This window comes from Eubalaena glacialis, chromosome 13, assembly GCF_028564815.1.
Source record: "Eubalaena glacialis isolate mEubGla1 chromosome 13, mEubGla1.1.hap2.+ XY, whole genome shotgun sequence".
Lineage (NCBI taxonomy): Eukaryota > Metazoa > Chordata > Mammalia > Artiodactyla > Balaenidae > Eubalaena > Eubalaena glacialis.
In genome coordinates this window covers 26,158,081-26,178,228 of record NC_083728.1, presented here as the reverse complement: position 1 = coordinate 26,178,228, position 20,148 = coordinate 26,158,081, and the positions used below count along the sequence as shown (strand labels likewise).

General features: G+C 38.2%; 1 protein-coding gene across 3 annotated transcripts in view; it reads left to right on the top strand.

Moving 5' to 3' along the window:
- CBFA2T2 (CBFA2/RUNX1 partner transcriptional co-repressor 2) overlaps positions 1-20,148 on the top strand; it is a 178,614-nt gene that overhangs the window by 112,191 nt on the left and 46,275 nt on the right. For all 3 annotated transcript variants that reach the window (XM_061208113.1, XM_061208112.1, XM_061208111.1), the window contains exons 2-3: positions 12,461-12,604; positions 16,077-16,318. In XM_061208113.1, the coding sequence (XP_061064096.1) occupies positions 12,487-12,604; positions 16,077-16,318 (360 nt within the window). In that variant the 5' untranslated portion in view covers positions 12,461-12,486. The remainder of the gene's footprint in view (positions 1-12,460; positions 12,605-16,076; positions 16,319-20,148) is intronic.

Genomic DNA, 20,148 nt, shown 5'->3' with positions numbered 1-20,148 from the left:
CTTGCCCTTTGCAGAAAAAGTTTGCTGATCCCTGAGCTGTAGGAATGTATTAGATAAATTAATTTTCCAATGTAGCGGCCTGAACCAAGATGGCGGAGTAGAAGGACGTGCTCTCACTCCCTCTTGTGAGAACACCAGAATCACAACTAGCTGCTGGACAGTCATCGACAGGAAGACACTGGAACTCACCAAAAAAGATACGTCACATCCAAAGACAAAGGAGAAGCCACAATGAGACGGTAGGAGGGGCGCAATCACAGTAAAATCAAATCCCGTAACTGCTGGGTGGGTGACTCACAGACCGGAGAACACTTATACCACGGAAGTCCACCCACTGGAGTGAAGGTTCTGAGCCCCACGTCAGGCTTCCCAACCTGGGGGTCCGGCAACGGGAGGAGGAATTCCTAGAGAATCAGACTTTGAAGGCTAGTGAGATTTGATTGCAGGACTTCGACAGGACTGGGGGAAACAGAGACTCCACTCTTGGAGGGCACACACAAAGTAGTGTGCGCATCGGGACCCATGGGAAGGAGCAGTGACCCCAGGGGAGACTGAACCAGACCTACCTGCTAGTGTTGGAGGGTCTCCTGCAGAGGCGGGGGGGGGGTGGCTGTGGCTCACCGTGGGGGCAAGGACACTGGCAGCAGAAGTTCTGGGAAGTACTCCTTGGCATGAGCCCTCCCAGAGTCTGCCATTAGCCCCACCAAAGAGCCCAGGTAGGCTCCAGTGTTGGGTTGCCTCAGGCCAAACAACCAATGGGGAGGTAACACAACCCCACCCATCAGCAGTCAAGCGGATTAAAGTTTTACTGAGCTCTGCCCACCAGAGCAACAGTCAGCTCTACCCACCAGTAGTCCCTCCCATCAAGCCTCTTAGATAGCCTCATCCACCAGAGGGCAGACAGCAGAAGCAAGAAGAACTACAATCCTGCAGCCTGTGGAACAAAAACCACATTCACAGAAACACAGACACGATGAAAAGGCAGAGGGCTACGTACCAGATGAAGGAACAAGATAAAACCCCAGAAAAACAAATAAATGAAGTGGAGATAGGCAACGTTCCAGAAAAAGAATTCAGAATAATGATAGTGAAGATGATCCAGGACCTCGGAAAAAGAATGGAGGCAAAGATCGAGAAGATGCAAGAAATGTTTAACAAAGACCTAGAAGAATTAAAGAACACACAAACAGAGATGAACAATACAATAACTGAAATGAAAACTACACTAGAAGAAATCAATAGCAGAAAAACTGAGGCAGAAGAACGGATAAGTGACCTGGAAGACAGAATGGTGGAATTCACTGCTGCGGAACAGAATAAAGAAAACAGAATGAAAAGAAACGAAGACAGACTAAGAGACCTCTGGGACAACATTAAACACAACAACATTCACATTATAGGGGTCCCAGAAGGAGAAGAGAGAGAAAAAGGACCAGAGAAAATATTTGAAGAGATTATGGTTGAAAACTTCCCAAACACGGGAAAGGAAATAGCCACCCAAGTCCAGGAAGCGCAGCGAGTCCCATACAGGATAAATGCAAGGAGAAACACGCCGAGACACATAGTAATCAAATTGGCAAAAATTAAAGACATAGAAAAATTATTGAAAGCAGCAAGGGAAAAACGACAAATAACATACAAGGGAACTCGCATTAGGATAACAGCTGATTTCTCAGCAGAAACTCTACAAGCCAGAAGGGAGTGGCATGATATACTTAAAGTGATGAACGGGAAGAACCTACAACCAAGAGTACTCTACCCGGCAAGGATCTCATTCAGATTTGATGGAGAAATCAAAAGCTTTACAGACAAGCAAAAGCTAAGAGAATTCAGCACCACCAAACCAGCTCTACAACAAAAGCTAAAGGAACTTCTCTAAGTGGGATACACAAGAGAAGAAAAGGACCTACAAAAACAAACCCAAAACAATTAAGAAAATGGTCATAGGAACACACCTATCAATAATTACCTTAAACGTGAATGGATTAAATGCTCCAACCAAAAGACACAGGCTTGCTGAATGGATACAAAAACAAGACCCATATATATGCTGTCTACAAGAGACCCACTTCAGACCTAGGGACACACACAGACTGAAAGTGAGGGGATGGAAAAAGATATTCCATGCAAATGGAAATCAAAAGAAAGCTGGAGTAGCAATACTCATATATCAGATAAAATAGACTTTAAAATAAAGAATGTTACAAGAGACAAAGAAGGACACTACATAATGATCAAGGGATCAATCCAAGAAGAAGATATAACAATTATAAATATATATGCACCCAACATAGGAGCACCTCAATACATAAGGCAACTGCTAACAGCTATAAAAGAGGAAATCGACAGTAACACAGTAATAGTGGGGGACTTTAACACCTCACTTACACCAATGGACAGATCATCCAAAATGAAAATAAATAAGGAAACAGAAGCTTTAAATGACACAATAGACCAGATAGGTTTAATTGATATTTATAGGACATTCCACCCAAAACCAGCAGATTACACTTTCTTTTCAAGTGCACATGGAACGTTCTCCAGGATAGATCACATCTTGGGTCGCAAATCAAGCCTCAGTAAATTTAAGAAAATTGAAATCATATCAAGCATCTTTTCTGACCACAATGCTATGAGATTAGAAATGAATTACAGGGAAAAAAACGTAAAAAACACAAACACATGGAGGCTAAACAATATGTTCTAAATACCCAAGAGATCACTGAAGAAATCAAAGAGGAAATCAAAAAAATACCTAGAGACAAATGACAATGAAAACACGATGATCCAAATCCTATGGGATGCAGCAAAAGCAGTTCTAAGAGGGAAGTTTATAGCTATACAAGCCTACCTCAAGAAACAAGAAAAATCTCAAGTAAACAATCTAACCTTACACCTAAAGGAACTAGAGAAAGAAGAACCAACAAAACCCAAAGTTAGCAGAAGGTAAGAAATCATAAAGATCAGAGCAGAAATAAATGAAATAGAAACAAAGAAAACAGTAGCAAAGATCAATAAAACTAAAAGCTGGTTCTTGGAGAAGATAAACAAAATTGATAAACCATTAGCCTGACTCATCAAGAAAAAGAGGAAGAGGACTCAAATCAATAAAATTAGAAATGAAAAAGGAGAAGTTACAACAGACACTGCAGAAATACAAAGCATCCTAAGAGACTACTACAAGCAACTCTATGCCAATAAAATGGACAACCTGGAAGAAATGGCCAAATTCTTAGAAAGGTATAACCTTCCAAGACTGAACCAGGAAGAAATAGAAAATATGAACAGACCAATCACAAGTAATGAAATTGAAACTGTGATTAAAAATCTTCCAACAAACAAAAGCCCAGGACCAGATGGCTTCACAGGTGAATTCTATCAAACATTTAGAGAAGAGCTAACACCCATCCTTCTCAAATTCTTCCATAAAATTGCAGAGGAGGGAACACTCCCAAACTCATTCTATGAGGCCACCATCACCCTGATACCAAAACCAGACAAAGATACTACAAAAAAAGAAAATTACAGACCAATATCACTGATGAATATAGATGCAAAAATCCTCAACAAAAGACTAGCAAGCAGAATCCAACAACACAGTAAAAGGATCATACACCAAGATCCAGTGGGATTTATCCCAGGGATGCAAGGATTCTTCAGTATACGCAAATCAATCAATGTGATACGCCATATTAACAAATTGAAGAATAAAAACCATATGATCACCTCAGTAGATGCAGAAGAAGCTTTTGACAAAATTCAACACCCATTTATGATAAAAACTCTCCAGAAAGTGGGCAAAGAGGGAACCTACCTCAACATAATAATGGCCATATACAAGAAACCCATAGCAAACATCATTCTCAATGGTGAAACACTGAAAGCGTTTCCTCTAAGATCAGGAACAAGACAACGATGTCCACTCTCACCACTATTATTCAACATAGTTTTCAAAGTGCTAGCCGTGGCAATCAGAGAAGAAAAAGAAATAAAAGGAGTACAAGTTGGAAAAGAAGAAGTAAAACTGTCACTGTTTGCAGATGACATGATACTATACATAGAGAATCTTAAGGATGCCACCAGAAAACTACTAGAGCTAATCAATGAATTTCGTGAAGTTGCAGGATACAAAATTAATGCACAGAAATCTCTTGCATTCCTATACACTAATGATGAAAAATCTGAAAGAGAAATTATGGAAACACTCCCATTTACCATTGCAACAAAAAGAATAAAATACCTAGGAATAAACCTACCTAGGGAGACAAAAGACCTGTATGCAGAAAACTATAAGACACTGATGAAAGAAATTAAAGATGATACCAACAGATGGAGATATATACCATGTTCTTGGATTGGAAGTATCAATACTGTGAAAATGACTATACTACCCAAAGCAACCTACAGAGTCAATGCAATCCCTATCAAACTACCAATGGCATTTTTTATGGAACTAGAACAAAAACTCTTAAAATTTGTATGGAGGACTCCTGGTGGCACAGTGGTTAAGTATTCGCCTGCCAATGCAGGGGACACGGGTTCGAGCCCTGGTCTGGGAAGATCCCACATGCCGCAGAGCAACTAAGCTTGTGCGCCACAATTACTGAGCCTGTGCTCTAAGAAAGCCTATGAGCCACAACTACTGAATCCCGTGCGCCTAGAGCCCGTGCTCTGCAACAAGAGAAGCCACCACAGTGAGGAGCCCGCACACCACAACGAGGAGTAGCCCCCGCTTGCTGCAACTAGAGAAAGCCCGCACGCAGCAACAAAGACGCAACGCAGCCAAAAATAAATAAATAAATAAATTTATTTAAAAAAAAAAAAAAATTTGTATGGAGACACAAAAGATCCCGAATAGCCAAAGCAGTCTTGAGGGAAGAAAACGGAGCTGGAAGAATCAGACTCCCTGACTTCAGACTATACTACAAAGATACAGTAATCAAGACAATATGGTACTGGCACAGAAACAGAAACATAGATCAATGGAACAAGATAGAAAGCCCAGAGATAAACCCACGCACCTATGGTCAACTAATCTATAACAAAGGAGGTAAGGATATACAGTGGAGAAAAAACAGTCTCTTCAATAAATGGTGGTGGGAGAACTGGACAGCTACATGTAAAAGAATGAAATTAGAACACTCCCTAACACCATACACAAAAATAAACTCAAAATGGATTAGAGACCTAAATGTAAGACCGGACACTATAAAACTCTTAGAGGAAAACATAGGAAGAACACTCTTTGACATAAATCACAGCAAGATCTTTTTTGATCCACCTCCTAGAGTAATGGAAATAAAAACAAAAATAAACAAATGGGACCTAATGAAACTTCAAAGCTTTTGCACAGCAAAGGAAACCATAAACAAGACGAAAAGACAACCCTCAGAATGGGAGAAAATATTTGCAAACAAATCAACGGACACAGGATTAATCTCCAAAATATATGAACAGCTCATGCAGCTCAATATTAAAAAAACAAACAACCCAATCCAAAAATGGGCAGAAGACCTAAATAGACATTTCTCCAAAGAAGACATACAGATGGCCAAGAAGCACATGAAAAGCTGCTCAACATCACTAATTATTAGAGAAATGCAAATCAAAACTCCAATGAGGTATCACCTCACACCAGTTAGAATGGGCATCATCAGAAAATCTACAAACAACAAATGCTGGAGAGAGTGTGGAGAAAAGGGAACCCTCTTGCACTGTTGGTGGGAATGTAAATTGATACAGCCACTATGGAGAACAGTATGGAGGTTCCTTAAAAAACTAAAAATAGAATTACCATATGACCCAGCAGTCCCAGTACTGGGCATATACCCAGAGAAAACCATAATTCAAAAAGACACATGCACCCCAATGTTCATTGCAACACTATTTACAATAGCCAGGTCATGGAAGCAACCTAAATGCCCATCAACAGATGAATGGATAAAGAAGTTGTGGTACATATATACAATGGAATATTACTTAGCAATAAAAAGGAACGAAATTGGGCCATTTGTTGAGACGTGGCTGGATCTAGAGACTGTCATACAAAGTGAAGTAAGTCAGAAAGAGAAAAACAAATATCGTATATTAACACATGTATGTGGAACCTAGAAAAATGGTACAGATGAACCGGTTTGCAGGGTAGAAATTGAGACACAGGTGTAGAGAACAAACGTATGGACACCAAACGGGGAAAGCTGCGGTGGGGGGGGGGGTGGTGGTGGTGTGATGAGTTGGGCGATTGGGATTGACATGTATACACTGATGTGTATAAAATTGATGACTAATAAGAACCTGTTGTATATTAAAAAAATTTTTTTCCAATGTATTTATGAACGTGGAATGGAAAAATTTGTTTTTCAATCCCTATTGCAGTATATGGTAAAGCATTATTTTTGTTTTAGTTGGGCTCTGTCTTCAAGGTCCCTTGTAAAATATTTTCTGTTAATTTCTTGAGTCCTTATGCCTCAGTTTTTGTTGAATAATAAATTATCTGTCATTGTAAACAATTATTCCTGGCCATCTCTGCATATGAAGCCTGGATGTTGTTAGAAAGTTGGATGCGTTGTCAGGTTTGTTGCCGAGCTACAAGGATGGGAAATGCTCATCCTTAAGCATGTCCTATGTCCATAATCAGTTTAACCAGCCTTATAAGCCTATAAGTGCAACAGTAATTTTGATGTTCTTTCCACTATCTTTAACAGATTAAAATAGTCAATTTTGGAAATGCTTCTTATATGACAGTTACACATTTAGAACATTTACCTATTCTTGGCAGTGGTTAAAGAGAAACTGTGGTCAAGAAAATCTTTTTCCTGATTTTTCCCTTGGTTCTGATCCCAACTTTAGGGGCACCATTCAAAGTATATCCTTCATGCTTTTTGTCGTTGTGTGCTGCCTGGAAAGCCCGTGTAGCCTTTCCAGTAAACTACTTAATGGTCTGTAGAGACATCCCTGGCCTTCATGAGTAAGTCATCCTTCTACTTCTTTATTTTCTTAGTATTTTGTACACATTTAAATGTATCTCTCTTTCCTGTAACTCAGGGCCCTGTCTTCTTTATCCTTTGCCAAAGTCTGGCACAGGTCAGTCAGTAGCATGGGATCTAGAGCACCTCAAAATTCAGCCACAAATAATTGGAAACAATCCAATTCATCAGTAGAGAATTGTTTAAATAAACTGTGGTACATCCCCACAATGGACTATCATGCATTTGTTGTTTTTTTTATTAGTTTTTATTGGAGTATAGTTGATTTACAATGTTGTGTTAGTTTCTGCTGTACGGCAAAGTGAATCAGTTATACATATACATATATCCACTCTTTTTTAGATTCTGTTCCCATATAGGTCATTACAGAGTACCGAGTAGAGTTCCCTGTGCTATACAGTAAGTTCTTATTAGTTCTCTCTTTTGTATATCGTAGTGTGTATATGTCAGTCCCAATTTCCCAATTTATCCCTTACCCCCATCATGCATTTGTTAAAAAGAAAAAAAACGTTGTGGAATTAAGAATTTCAGGACATACTGTAAAATTATAAAACAAAGGAAACAAAAAACCAAGGAGTAGTATAGTTTGTATATGGTATGGATCAGTTGCCTGTTGGTCTATTGCTATAAGAAACCATGCTAAAACTTAGTGGCCTAAAACAGTAAGTTTTTTTTTGTTTTTTGGCTTATGAATCTATGAGTCGGGAAGTTCTCCTGCTCTTGCTTATGTTCATTGATTCATATGTCTACAAGCAGTTAACTACAGATCAGACTCATTAGGTTAGGATCTTACATGTTTGGGGTTCAGCTGGCCTTAGCTGGTATAACTCATCTCTGCTCCATGTGGTCTCATCCTCCTGCAGACTAGTCTGGATTTGCTTTCATGGCAGGGTTAGCGTTCCGAGACAGGTGTAGAACCAGCACTGTGTCACTTCCATCACATTATATTGGCCAGAGCAAGTCAGGGGGCCTGGCCAGATTCAGGGGAATAAGGGAATAGATCCCATTTCCTGAGGCATTGCAAAAGGCATGGTGCCATTCTTAGGGATGCTCAGTTTAATGTAATTATGCTGTCTTTGTATAAATGGGGGTGGGATAAGAATTTATTTTTGCGTTTGCTCATTTGTACAGAGAAAGAATGGATTGATACACAAGAAACAGATTAAAATGGTTACGTATGAGGTGGGGTATGTAGGTATAGAAGCAGGGAGTATTTCTTTTTATATCATATATTGATTTTTGAACCATATAAATGTATACTTATACATAAATACAAAAAAGAGAATTATCTACCTAGCCTCTGCCCCCCAAAATAGTTCTCTTTAAACCATCATGATTATTTCTTAGTTAGGAATATGACTTGTTTTAAAGAAATGGTAATGGCTTTCTTGGACACCCTGTTTGAAATGATCAGTATTTCTGTACTGTGCATCTGAAAGATCTATATTCAGCTTATTTTCCTCAGAGATGATAATCAGGAGCACTTGACCATATCTTCTTCTACCCAGAGTTTAGCATAGATAAACATCTCAATGGCCAAATAAAACAATTCCTTCTAGTAGATTGTTAATCTGATTCAAGTAAACATGTAAGAGTGTCTACTGCGTTGTATCAGCCATTATTACGTATATTACATACATATCCCTTCCCAATAACCCTGTGTTGTAAGTATTACCCTCAGAGACAGATGAAGAAAACCATAGTCACACAAGTAAGTGATAGAGCATCCTTCACATCAAGCTCACCTTCTTTCACCTAAACCTCCTTCCCACTTGCAGCCCTGGGAGTTCCCCTTCTTTCCAGTTGTTTGTGGGTAGCCCTTCCCCTCACATAATTGCATTTTTCTTTTCTCATATTTATACCTCTTCTATTTATTGTTCCTTTGTCAACCTCAAAGTAATTTTTTAAAAACTGTAATGGAAAAGCAGTTCATAATGATTTTTAAATGCCCTCATTTGTGGGCAGTTTATCCTACAAGATTCTTCTCAAGTAGCAGTTACCTAGGATGTTTATGTTTGTGTTTAGTATTACTTTCTCTTAAAGCTACAGGATAATTCTGCTCTTTTGCTTCATGTTTGATTCTTCAAATTCCTATGTGGGAAAAAAAGTCACACTGCCCTCACACAGGAAACTGTTTATTATTTTGTTCTCTCTTTCATCAGTTTTCTATTTTTATGACATCCATAGCATCTTGCACAATGAAGAGGTAAAATCATTATCCAGACATATTTTTCCATGTTTGTCCCTCTTCTTTAGCTCAAGTTGTTTGGCTTTATGTTGTTAGGTGTTGAAGCATCAGTGATCCTGCAAATTCATGTGGTCATATTTCCGTATATATCCAAATATTTAAAATAACCAAAGCACAGTTATAGAGTGACTAAATTATCAGTTACTTTGAACCTTAGAATCTATGTTTAGGATCAAGTTGAACCTTTCTGATAAAACTAAGGGTTAATTTAATTTTCTAGGACTGAATACTTTGTCTCTTTGATGATTCAAGCAGTGGTGTTTATGGGCTGAAGTCACACTTAAGAAGAAAAAAATTTCTTCTCTTTGAACTTCAAGTTTCTCTGGAATTGAAAAGAGCTCAAAATTTCGTTGGTTCTTTCAAGGGATCCAGGTAGATGTTTTATAAAACCTCAGTTTTATAAAAATTCAGAAATGAAGTCACTTTAAACGTGATGGCATAAAGGAATGCATTGGCCACCAAGCAGAGGGTTAAAATGCCTGCTTTGGAGTGTACTCCTTATTTACCATCTAAGCAACTGCTGGATTTGGCAGTTTATAAACCAGGATAGAGCTCTCACATCATGAAGTGCATTCTTGCCACCCAGCTTCCAACAAAAATATCATCTTACATTGTACTTGGTACTTTTGCAACTGTTGATTCTTGGATCATTCCATACAGTATCTCTGAGGTCACATGGATTGTTGATAGTATACACATTTTCTTTGGAAATTGTGGTCAAGAAAATTTCAAGTTAATGTTAACTTGGACATAGTCATAAGGCTAGTTAAGTGATAAAATCAGGACTTGACACTAGTCTTCATGTTTTCTAATCATCATTATTCTTTATTGAGTACCTTCTTTATACCTAGCACTAGCCTAGGCATTATCTCTAATACTTACATCAAAGTGAGGCCTGGAAAGGTGAAGTGATTTGATAAAATTCATACAGATTTTATCATTCAGTGATAAAATTGTCATTAGAATGACGATTCACACCAAACCTCTCAGTCTCTGTACCCATACTTTTCCTACTAGACAACGGTTGTTGCTTGAAACATGAGGAATGATACTGGTGTTGCAGGTTTGTGAGTAGTGACGTGAATAAGAGATAGTTAGTTTTAACCTAATATAAACCGTACTCTGGAGTCTGGGTTTTCCTCAGTTTCTAAGCTTTCAGTTGGTATATAATTCAGTGTTTTGCAGTTGGGCTGCTCTTGAGTTTTTCATTCTGCCAAGTGCTGACTGCTAAAACACATCTCACTGATAAGCCCTCCTCGGGCCTTTGGCGCCCTTGCTGTAAAGGCAGGTGGTCTGAAGAAAGGCTCCCCCTAGGTTGTTGCACGCTATACACAACACATAACAGGGCGAGACAACTGTTAGTTCCTTCCTTCCTTTTCTCCCCCCACCCTCCAGAAAGCTGGGTCCCAGATGGAAGAGCTGGAAACGTATCAACTGTTCTCTGAAGGGCATTGAGAAAACACTGTCAAGAAGAAAAAGGCAAACGCAATAGCTAATTAGTTCACTAATCAGACGGGATGACCGTCCATTTTACAAAGAAAATGTCCTGGACAGAGATGGGAAGGGCTGGCAGAGTGTGCTCACATGGCTCTCAAAGAACTACATATTTTTGTCAGGGGATTTGTAACTTGGGGGCATTGCTGCCCTGATTGACTTTATATATTCATTATATCTCTTCCCAAAATGTGACCACTGCAAACTAAGGCATAAAAATGATATTGGGGGATGTTTTCCTCTTGAGAAAGTGCCCTTGAATGTGCAAAGATGTGCCTTGTTGCCAGTGTCATGAATCCTTTTATATGTATTGTGTTTATAACTATGATCTCAGTGAAGGAAAACTTTGATTTAACATTCTCATTTGAACCTTTGGTCTCCATTTCTTGTACTTTACATTGAATTCAGCAGTTATTGGAGAATAAACACAGGGTACTTAAAGGAAAAGCTTGGAATTACTGAGAGGAGCATAGCTCAATTTAAAGGTGATTATGGTAGCCCTGGCCCTATTATTAACGAAGTAGGTAACAAGTTCCCTTTAATGGGAAAAAATAACTTTTTGAAGATATTAGAACATTACGCTTCATTATCAAGTCTTCTTCATATTAGCTCAGACCTAATTCTAACATCAAGTTTAATCTACCTAATCTGACTTTCTGGGATTTGTTGCCGTCGAGTGTTATCAAGCAGCTGCTTATTATGAATTGTCCTCATAGATGAAGTAGCCTGTGCTTAGCTTAGGGTCAGCTCTATTTTCTGTTTTTTGGACAATATACATCGTAAATGACATGCCTGGTATCAGAGATGTTGACTCCACTTCATTTTTCTTACTTAGAATAGTTGATATGTATAAACATGTATTTCATCATTTGTAGTAATTTATATACAACTGACTGATTCTATTTCCATGGCATGCAGTTGATGCTTACTTGTCTGGACAGTCCCACATTAGCTTTTTTTTCCCCCTACTACTTCAGTTAATTTGTAAGAAGTCAAGAAAGAATGCCGTTGAGATAAGCTGAATTTATAACCTGGTTTCTTCCTTTCTCAGCCACTATCCTCACTGTTAACTCTCATGTCACATCATCCCTTGACCTTGCTGCCTTGTCTTGGATTCCTAGGATTGCCATAACAAAGTACCATAAACTGGGTGGCTTAAAACAACACTATTCTCTCACAGTCCAAGAGGCCAGAAGTCCAAAATCAAGGTATCAGCAGGGTGGATTCCTTCTTGGCCTCAGAGGAAGAATCTATTCTATACCTGTCTCCTAGCTTCAGGTGTTTGCTGATAATCCTTGGCATTCCTTGGCTTGTAGATGGCAACATTCCAATCTCTGCCTCCATTGTCACATGCGTTCTCTCTGTGGGACTATGTCTGTCTTCACGTAGTAGACTTCCCTCTGTGTGTGTGTCTGTCTTTTCTTCTCTTCTTATAAGGACATCATTCATACTGGATTTAGGAACTACCCAGATAATCCAGGGTGATCTCCTCCCCTCAAGATCCTTAACTTAATTATATCTTCAAGGACATTTTTTCCAAATAAGGAAACATTCACAGTTCAAGGCATTAAGAGGTAGACATATTTTGGGGGGCCACCATTCAGCCTATTATACTAAGTAAGCATCTTCTTCACTTCTCAGTCCTCTAGGTAAATATGTTGGTATTTCAGATTGTTGTCACTATTTTTATTTAATAGAAAATTCTGATTTCCATTCTTTTTATTCTCTACAGTTGGTGCTGACAAAAGGGTGCCAGCAATGCCTGGATCGCCTGTGGAAGTGAAGATACAGTCAAGATCCTCACCTCCCACCATGCCACCCCTCCCACCAATAAATCCCGGAGGACCTAGGCCAGTGTCATTCACTCCTACAGCATGTGAGACCTCTTAATTACTTGGGTTTGTGGTTCACAGTGACATTTGGATCTAAATGAATGTCATTAAGCCTTCTATATATACTACTCAACATTTTCAAAATGGCTGTTAACACACACACATGTATCTTGGTTGTTTCTTTTCTAAGTTGCTTTTTCCCTCTGAGAATAGTACATAGCTGATTTAGGTATTTGGAAATTTAGTAGTCTAAATATTTTGTTTTCATACTTTTGGGCTTGTAATTATTTTTTTAATTTCTTTGGCTCTAAAGTAATGAATTTTAATTATTATATTGATTAATAGGATTCAAAGTAAGTTTCATAAAATGATTGAACTACTCCAGGACTGTCATGGTAAGGTTTTTACAAAAAAAATTGATTATTTTATTAGTTTACTAGGGCTGCTGTAACAGAATACCAAAGACTAGGTGGCTTAAACAACAGAAATTAATTTTTTCACAGTTCTGGAGGTTAGAAGTCCAAGATCAAGATGTCAGCCGGTTTGGTTTCTTCGGAAGCCTCTCTCCTTGTCTTGCAGATAGCTGCCTTCTTGCTCTGTCCTCTCATGGCCTTTCCTTGTGCATGTGCATCCTTGGTGCTTCCTCCTCTTCTTATAAGTACAACAGTCATATTGGATTAGGACCTAGGCAGATGACTTCATTTAACCTTTAAGGGCCCTATCTCCAAATATAATCACATTCTGAGGTACTGGGGGTCAGAACTTCAACATAGGAGTTTGGGAGGGGGATACAGTTTAGTCCATAACAATTATATTAGACAATGAATAAAAGTTGTTCAGCCTTACTAGTCACCAAGGAAATGCAAACTAAAACCCAATGTAGTACCACATACACCCACAAGAATGTTCAGAATGAAAAAGAATATCAAGTTTTGGTGAGTATGTGTGGAGCAACTTGAACTATCATACACTGTTTATGAGAAAAATTTTTAGTAGTTATCTACTAAAGCTGAATTTCCCCAAATCCTGTAACTCCGCAAATTTAGTCCTAAAACCTCAATTTAAAAAAGAAGGTTTAATTATTTATTGTCCCGAAACATTTGAAATTGAGTAACTGGCAGCTGTAAAAATTTGAGCCAAAGTTTATGAAATGAAGTTTGATACCCTTTTTTCTTAAATTGTATTTTTTATCTCAAAGTTAAACAGCCTTAGATAAAGATACTATCTTGAAGTGAAACAGATTTAAACCCAGGATGTCATTCAAATTTCAAGATAGTAGGGGTGTGTGTGTGTGTGTGTGTGTGTGTGTGTGTGTGTGTGTGTGTGTATGTATGTGTGTGTGGTCAACCCTTTTGACCCCCATATTTGACTATTTAGGGATGAATATGTTTTATTTCAGAAAATGTGATCATACACTTTCACTGAAGAAATTGTAAAACAGCCCATGTAAGTGTCAGGGTGGTGAAAAGCATAGTAATGTATATTTTTACAGGTTGCTTCAAAAGAGGGCAGCTCTCCAATGGCAATGAACCTTTCTGTGAACACAAAGAAATGATACACCATTGCAGCTGATTTTCTGTATTGCTGAGGTTGAGTGTTGAGCCTTCCTTTCCAGTGGCTCTAGCGTCCTTTACTGGAAGACACAGTAGAGACACCCTCTTTTTCTCAGCCTGTCAACCTTTTATGCAGTGAGCCATACACATACAGCATACACAGTTCATAGCAGCTTAGCTAATTATGATATACACAGATGTGTGTTTAATCAAGAAGTAGACAGTTTTTCAAGGCAGTATTAATATAGAAAGAAATAAGTATAATTTGGTAAGTAAAATAATGGAAGCATGTACTTGGGCAGCAAAAAGGAAAGTTATTAAATCTAGTAGGAGCAGTGGAGTCTCTCAAATAATGCTTCTTAATACAGGTGATATGTTTTTAGACTTAGTTTTACTTTCTTAAATTTTCAAGCCTGGATATGATTAAGTGAAAAATCTATTGACACTTAGGCACTAGGTAATTTTATTTCATTCATCAGGGAAGAAGGAGCTTTGCCTCCAAGAACATAGCTCTAGAGTTGTGTTCCAAATTAAAACTACAAGAAATGACTGTTAAGAACAATGGGCAGGGACTTCCCTGGTGCTGCAGTGGTTAACAATCCACCTGCCAATGCAGGGGACACAGGTTTGATCCCTGGTCCTGGAAGATCCCACATGCCACGGAGCAACTAAACCCGTGCGCCACAACTACTGAGCCCGCGCGCCTAGAGCCCATGCTCTGCAACAAGAGAAGCCACCTCAATGAGAAGCCTGCACACCGCAACAAAGAGTAGCCCCAGCTCGCTGCAGCTAGAGAAAGCCCACATGCAGCAACAAAGACCCAATGCAAATAAAAATTAAAATAAATACATAAGTTTATTAAAAAAAAGAAAAAAGAACAACAGATAAATAGGAAAACCGTAATTAATCACATGTATTATAATTTGAGCAGAAATATAGAATGGAAGTGTCCCATATGGTATCTAGAAAATGCTGTATTGAATGACCAAGAATTTGGCACTGTCAAGGCAGGGAAAAACTGATTTTGATGGACATGAATATTCCGAGTGGTCAAAGAGATATATATCTCATTGCAGGAATAGGTCATTAAACCTATAGCCTAGAAAAAAACATTTCTCACATTAACACAACTCTCTGCTTTCTGATTATCTTGTTCAAATGCTATATATATATTTTTTAATATAAATTTATTTAATTTATTTTTGGCTGCATTGGGTCTTTGTTGCTGCGTGCGGGCTTTCTCTAGTTGTGGCGAGCAGGGGCTACTCTTCATTGCAGTGCGTGGGCTTCTCATTGCAGTGGCTTCTCTTGTTGCGGAGCACGGGCTCTAGGTGCACGGGCTTCAGTAGTTGTGGCATGCGGGCTTCAGTAGTTGTGGCTTGCGGGCTCTAGAGTGCAGGCTCAGTAGTTGTGGCGCACAGGCTTAGTTGCTCTGTGGCATGTGGGATCTTCCCAGACCAGGGCTTGAACCCGTGTCCCCTGCATTGGCAGGCGGATTCTAAACCACTGTGCCACCAGGGAAGCCCCCAAATGCTATATTTTAATTGACTGCTTAGATTATTTGGAAACCTGAGGTTGGGAAGGAGATGTCACATAAAAGATGGGCATGAGTGTCCAGTCATTGGAAATACATATTCTACCAGACTCCTCTCATGCAGCCCATTGCAAGAAGTCTTAAAAACTACCCATCCCTCCCCTTGGCACCTGTAGAATTTAGATGTCCCTTCTCTTTGCTCTTGTAGCACTCATACTCTTCTAACACTTTATGTTATTCTGTTACCATTTTTTACCTGGCAACCTGTCTCACTATAAAGCAACATTGTTGAGGGCTGAAAACGTGTCTTGTATACTCTTTTAACATGTGATTTACAAAATTCAAATGAATAAATGAAGGCAAATGCAAAAAAAGAAGAAATTAACAGAGATCCTTATGTTTTGCACTTAAACCAAGTCTTTCTTTTAGTGAGCAACGGCATCAACCATTCTCCTCCCACCCTGAATGGTGCCCCCTCACCACCACAGAGATTCAGCAATGGTCCTGCCTCTTCCACATCATCTGCACTAACAAATCAACAGTTGCCAGCAACTTGTGGTGCCCGGCAGCTCAGCAAGTTGAAACGTTTCCTCACCACTCTGCAACAGTTTGGCAATGACATCTCACCTGAGATTGGGGAGAAGGTGCGGACTCTTGTTCTAGCACTGGTGGTAAGTACATCACTGTCGACAGCTGCTTGAGTATATGGCTCAGAACTGAAGCCAGCAGAGAAGTTGTACATACTTCTCCTCATTCCCTAACTTGTAGCAGTGTGGCAGATTCTACAGTCTAGATTAGTTTAACTTGTATAATAATGTTGAATCATGGATTTCAGTTGTGGATAATGTTTATCAAAGAAACAAAAGCAAAATCTATAACGTTTACCGTATTGTTTCTTATGGTATCAATTTAATTCCAATAAACAACTTTGAATTTCTCTTAAAAGTGAGTTTCAACAGGCCCGCTGAGGTTCAACTAAGTTTTGTTGCTTAATATATTCAGTGCCTGGTGCATTGTTTCCAAACCAGAGAAAAAAGACAAATGGTTTAATTTTCAAGATAATTATTTGTGAAATTACAAGTTTTGTGGTCTAAATAAATAGTATCAAAGGGATTACATTCTTCAGCTCCTCATGCAAATACAAAATAAAAATTAAAATTTCTTTAGGATTTCCACACAAATTAAAATTTCTTTAGGATTTTCAAGGAACACATTTTTTTTCCATACTGAGTGGCGAATCCATGATATAAGGTAGTGATCTTCTTACATTGACAGCTGGGAGGGGTTTGACTCTTAGTGTATATAAGGGACGAGCTTCCAGTTCTTAATGTTTGTAAATTGAATTCCTCAAGATTTACCTCAACTAAAAGCACACTGTGCTCCTACATATTACCCTCTGTATGTGATAAAGATGAATCACAGTACTAAACTTTTACCAGGCAGTTCTCAAAGTGTAATTAGGGACCCCTAGGATTTCTCGAGACCCTTTTTGGAATTCCAGGAGGTCAAAAACATTTTCATAATAATGCTAAAATGTTACTTGCCTTTTGACTCTTATTCTCTCATGACTGTATTGTGGAATTTTATAGAGGCTGCATGACATAGGATGTTGGAACAGGTTAAATGCAGAAGCAGATTAGGAGAATCCAGCTCTCTTTTATTAAGCTAGATAGCAGAGAGATTTGCAAAACTGTACAAACAGTGCCATTCTCCTTACTACATTTTTTAACCATTTTTAAAAATTGAAGTATAGTTAATTTACAATGTTGTGTTAGTTTCAGGTGTACAGCAAAGTGATTCAGTTATATTCTTTTTCAGATTCTTTTCCATTATAGGTTATTACAAGGTATTGAATATAGTTCCCTGTGCTATACAGCAGGTCCTTGTTGTGTATCTATTTTATACATAGTAGTGTGTATCTGTTAATCCCAAATTCCTAATTTATTCCTTCCCCACTTTCCCTTTTGGTAACCATAGTTTGTTTTCTATGCCCGTGAGTCTATTTCTGTTTTGTAAACAAATTCATTTATATCATTTTTTTAGAGTCAACATTTAAGTGATAATTGGAATTCCCTGGCAGTCCAGTGGTTAGGATTCTGTGCTTTCACTGCTGTGGACCATGGTTCAATCCCTGGTTGGGGAACTAAGATTCTGCAAGCTGTGCCACACAGCCAAAAAAAAAAAAAATTTCAGTGATATCATATGCTATTTGTCTTTCTCTGCCTGACTTACTTCACTTAATATGATCATCTCTTTCTAGATCCATCCATGTTGCTGCAAATGGCATTATTTCATTCTTTTTTATGACTTAGTAATATTCCATTGTGTGTATATGCTGCATCTTCTTTATCCATTCATCTGTCGATGGACATTTAGGTTGTTTCCATATCTTGGCTATTGTAAATACTGCTGCTGTGAACATAGGAGTGCATGTATCTTTTCAAATTATAGCTTCGTCCAGATATATGCTCAGGAGCATATGGCAACTCTATTTTCAGTTTTTTGAGGAAACGCCATACTTTTCTCCATAGTGGCTGCACCAATTTACATTCCCACCAACAGTGGGAATGTAAAAGAAAAAGGAGGTTTCCTTTTTCTCCATACCCTCTCCAGCATTTATTATTTGTAGACTTCTTAATGATGGCCATTCTGACCAGCGTGAGATGGTACCTCATTGTAATCTTGATTTGCATTTCTCTAGTAATTAGCAGTGTTGAGCATCTTTTCATGTGCCTGTTGGCCATCTGTATGTCTTCTTTGGAGAAACGTCTGTTTTGGTCTTCTGCCTATTTTTTTTTAATTGGGTTGTTTGTTTTTTTGATGTTAAGCTATATGAGCTGTTTGTATATTTTGGAGATTAACCTCTTGTCGGTTGCATTGTTTGCAAGTATTTTCTCCCAGCCTGTAGATTGTCTTTTCATTTTGTATATGGATTCCTTTGCTGGGCAAAAGCTTTTAAGTTTAATTAGATCCCATTTGTTTATTTATTTTTTTATTTCCATTACTCTAGGAGATGGATCCAAAAAAGTATTGCTGTGATTTATGTCAAAGAGTGTTCTGCCTATGTTTTCCTCTAGGAGTTTTACAGTATCCAGTCTTATATTTAGGTCTTTAATCCATTTTGGGTTTATTTTTCTATATGGTGTTAGAGAATGTTCTAATTTCATTCTTTTACATATAGCTGTCCAGTTTTCCCAGCACCACTTATTGAAGAGACTGTCTTTTCTGCATTGTATATTCTTGCCTCCTTTGTTGTAGATTAATTGACCATAAGTGCATGGGTTTATTTCTGGGCTTTGTGTCCTTTTCCATTGATCTGTGTGTCTGTTTTTGTGCCAGTACCATACTTTTTTGATTACTGTAGGTTTGTAGTATAGTCAAGTTAGGGAGTGTGATTCCTCCAGCAGTGTTTTTTCTCAAGATTGTTTTGGCTATTTGGCATCTTTTGTGTTTCCACACAAATTAAAATTTTTTTTGTTCCAGTTCTGTGAAAAATGCCATTGGTGATTTGATAGGGATTGTATTGAATCTGTAGATTTCCTTGGGTAGTATGGTCATTTTAACAATATTCGTTCTTCTAATCCAAAAACAAGGTATATCTTTGCATCAGTTTGTGTCATCTTCAGTTTCTGTCATCAGTGTCTTATAGTTTTGGGGTACAGGTATTTTCCCTCCTTAGGTACATTTATTCCTAGGTATTTTATTCTTTTTGATGCAGTGTTAAATGGGATTGTTTGCTTAATTTCTCTTTCTGATATTTCGTTGTTAGTGTATAGAAATGCAACAGATTTCTGTATATTAATTTTGTATCCTGCAACTTTATTGAATTCATTGATGAGCTCTAGTAGTTTTCTGGTAGCATCTTCAGGATTTTCTGTATGTAGCATCATGTTGTCTGCAAACAGTGACAGTTTTACTTTTACTTTTCCAGATTGGATTCCTTTTATTTTTTTTTCTTCTCGGATTGCTGTGGCTGGGACTTCCAAAACTATGTTGAATAAAAATGGCAAGAGTGGGCATCCTTGTCTTGTTCCTGATCTTAGAGGAAATGCTTTCAGCTTTTCACCATTGAGTATGCTGTTAGGCGTCGGTTTGTCATATATGGCCTTTATTATGCTGAGGTATGTTCTCTCTGTGCCCACTTTCTGAAGAGTTTTTATCATAAATGGATGTTGAATTTTATCAAAAGCTTTTTCTGCATCTGTTGAGATGATCATATGGTTTTTATTCTTCAGTTTGTTAATGGTGTATAACATTGATTAATTTGTGGTGATCATGGTGTATAATCCTTTTAATGTGTTGTTGGATTCTGTTCGCTAGTATTTTGTTGAGGATTTTTGCATCTGTGTTCATCAGTGGTATTGGCCTGTAATTTCCTTTTGTTTTGTAATATCTTTATCAGGGTGATTGTGACCTCATAGAATGAGTTCGGAAGTGTTCCTCCCTCTGCCATTTTTTGGAATAGTTTCAGAAGGATAGGTATTAACTCTTCTTTAAATGT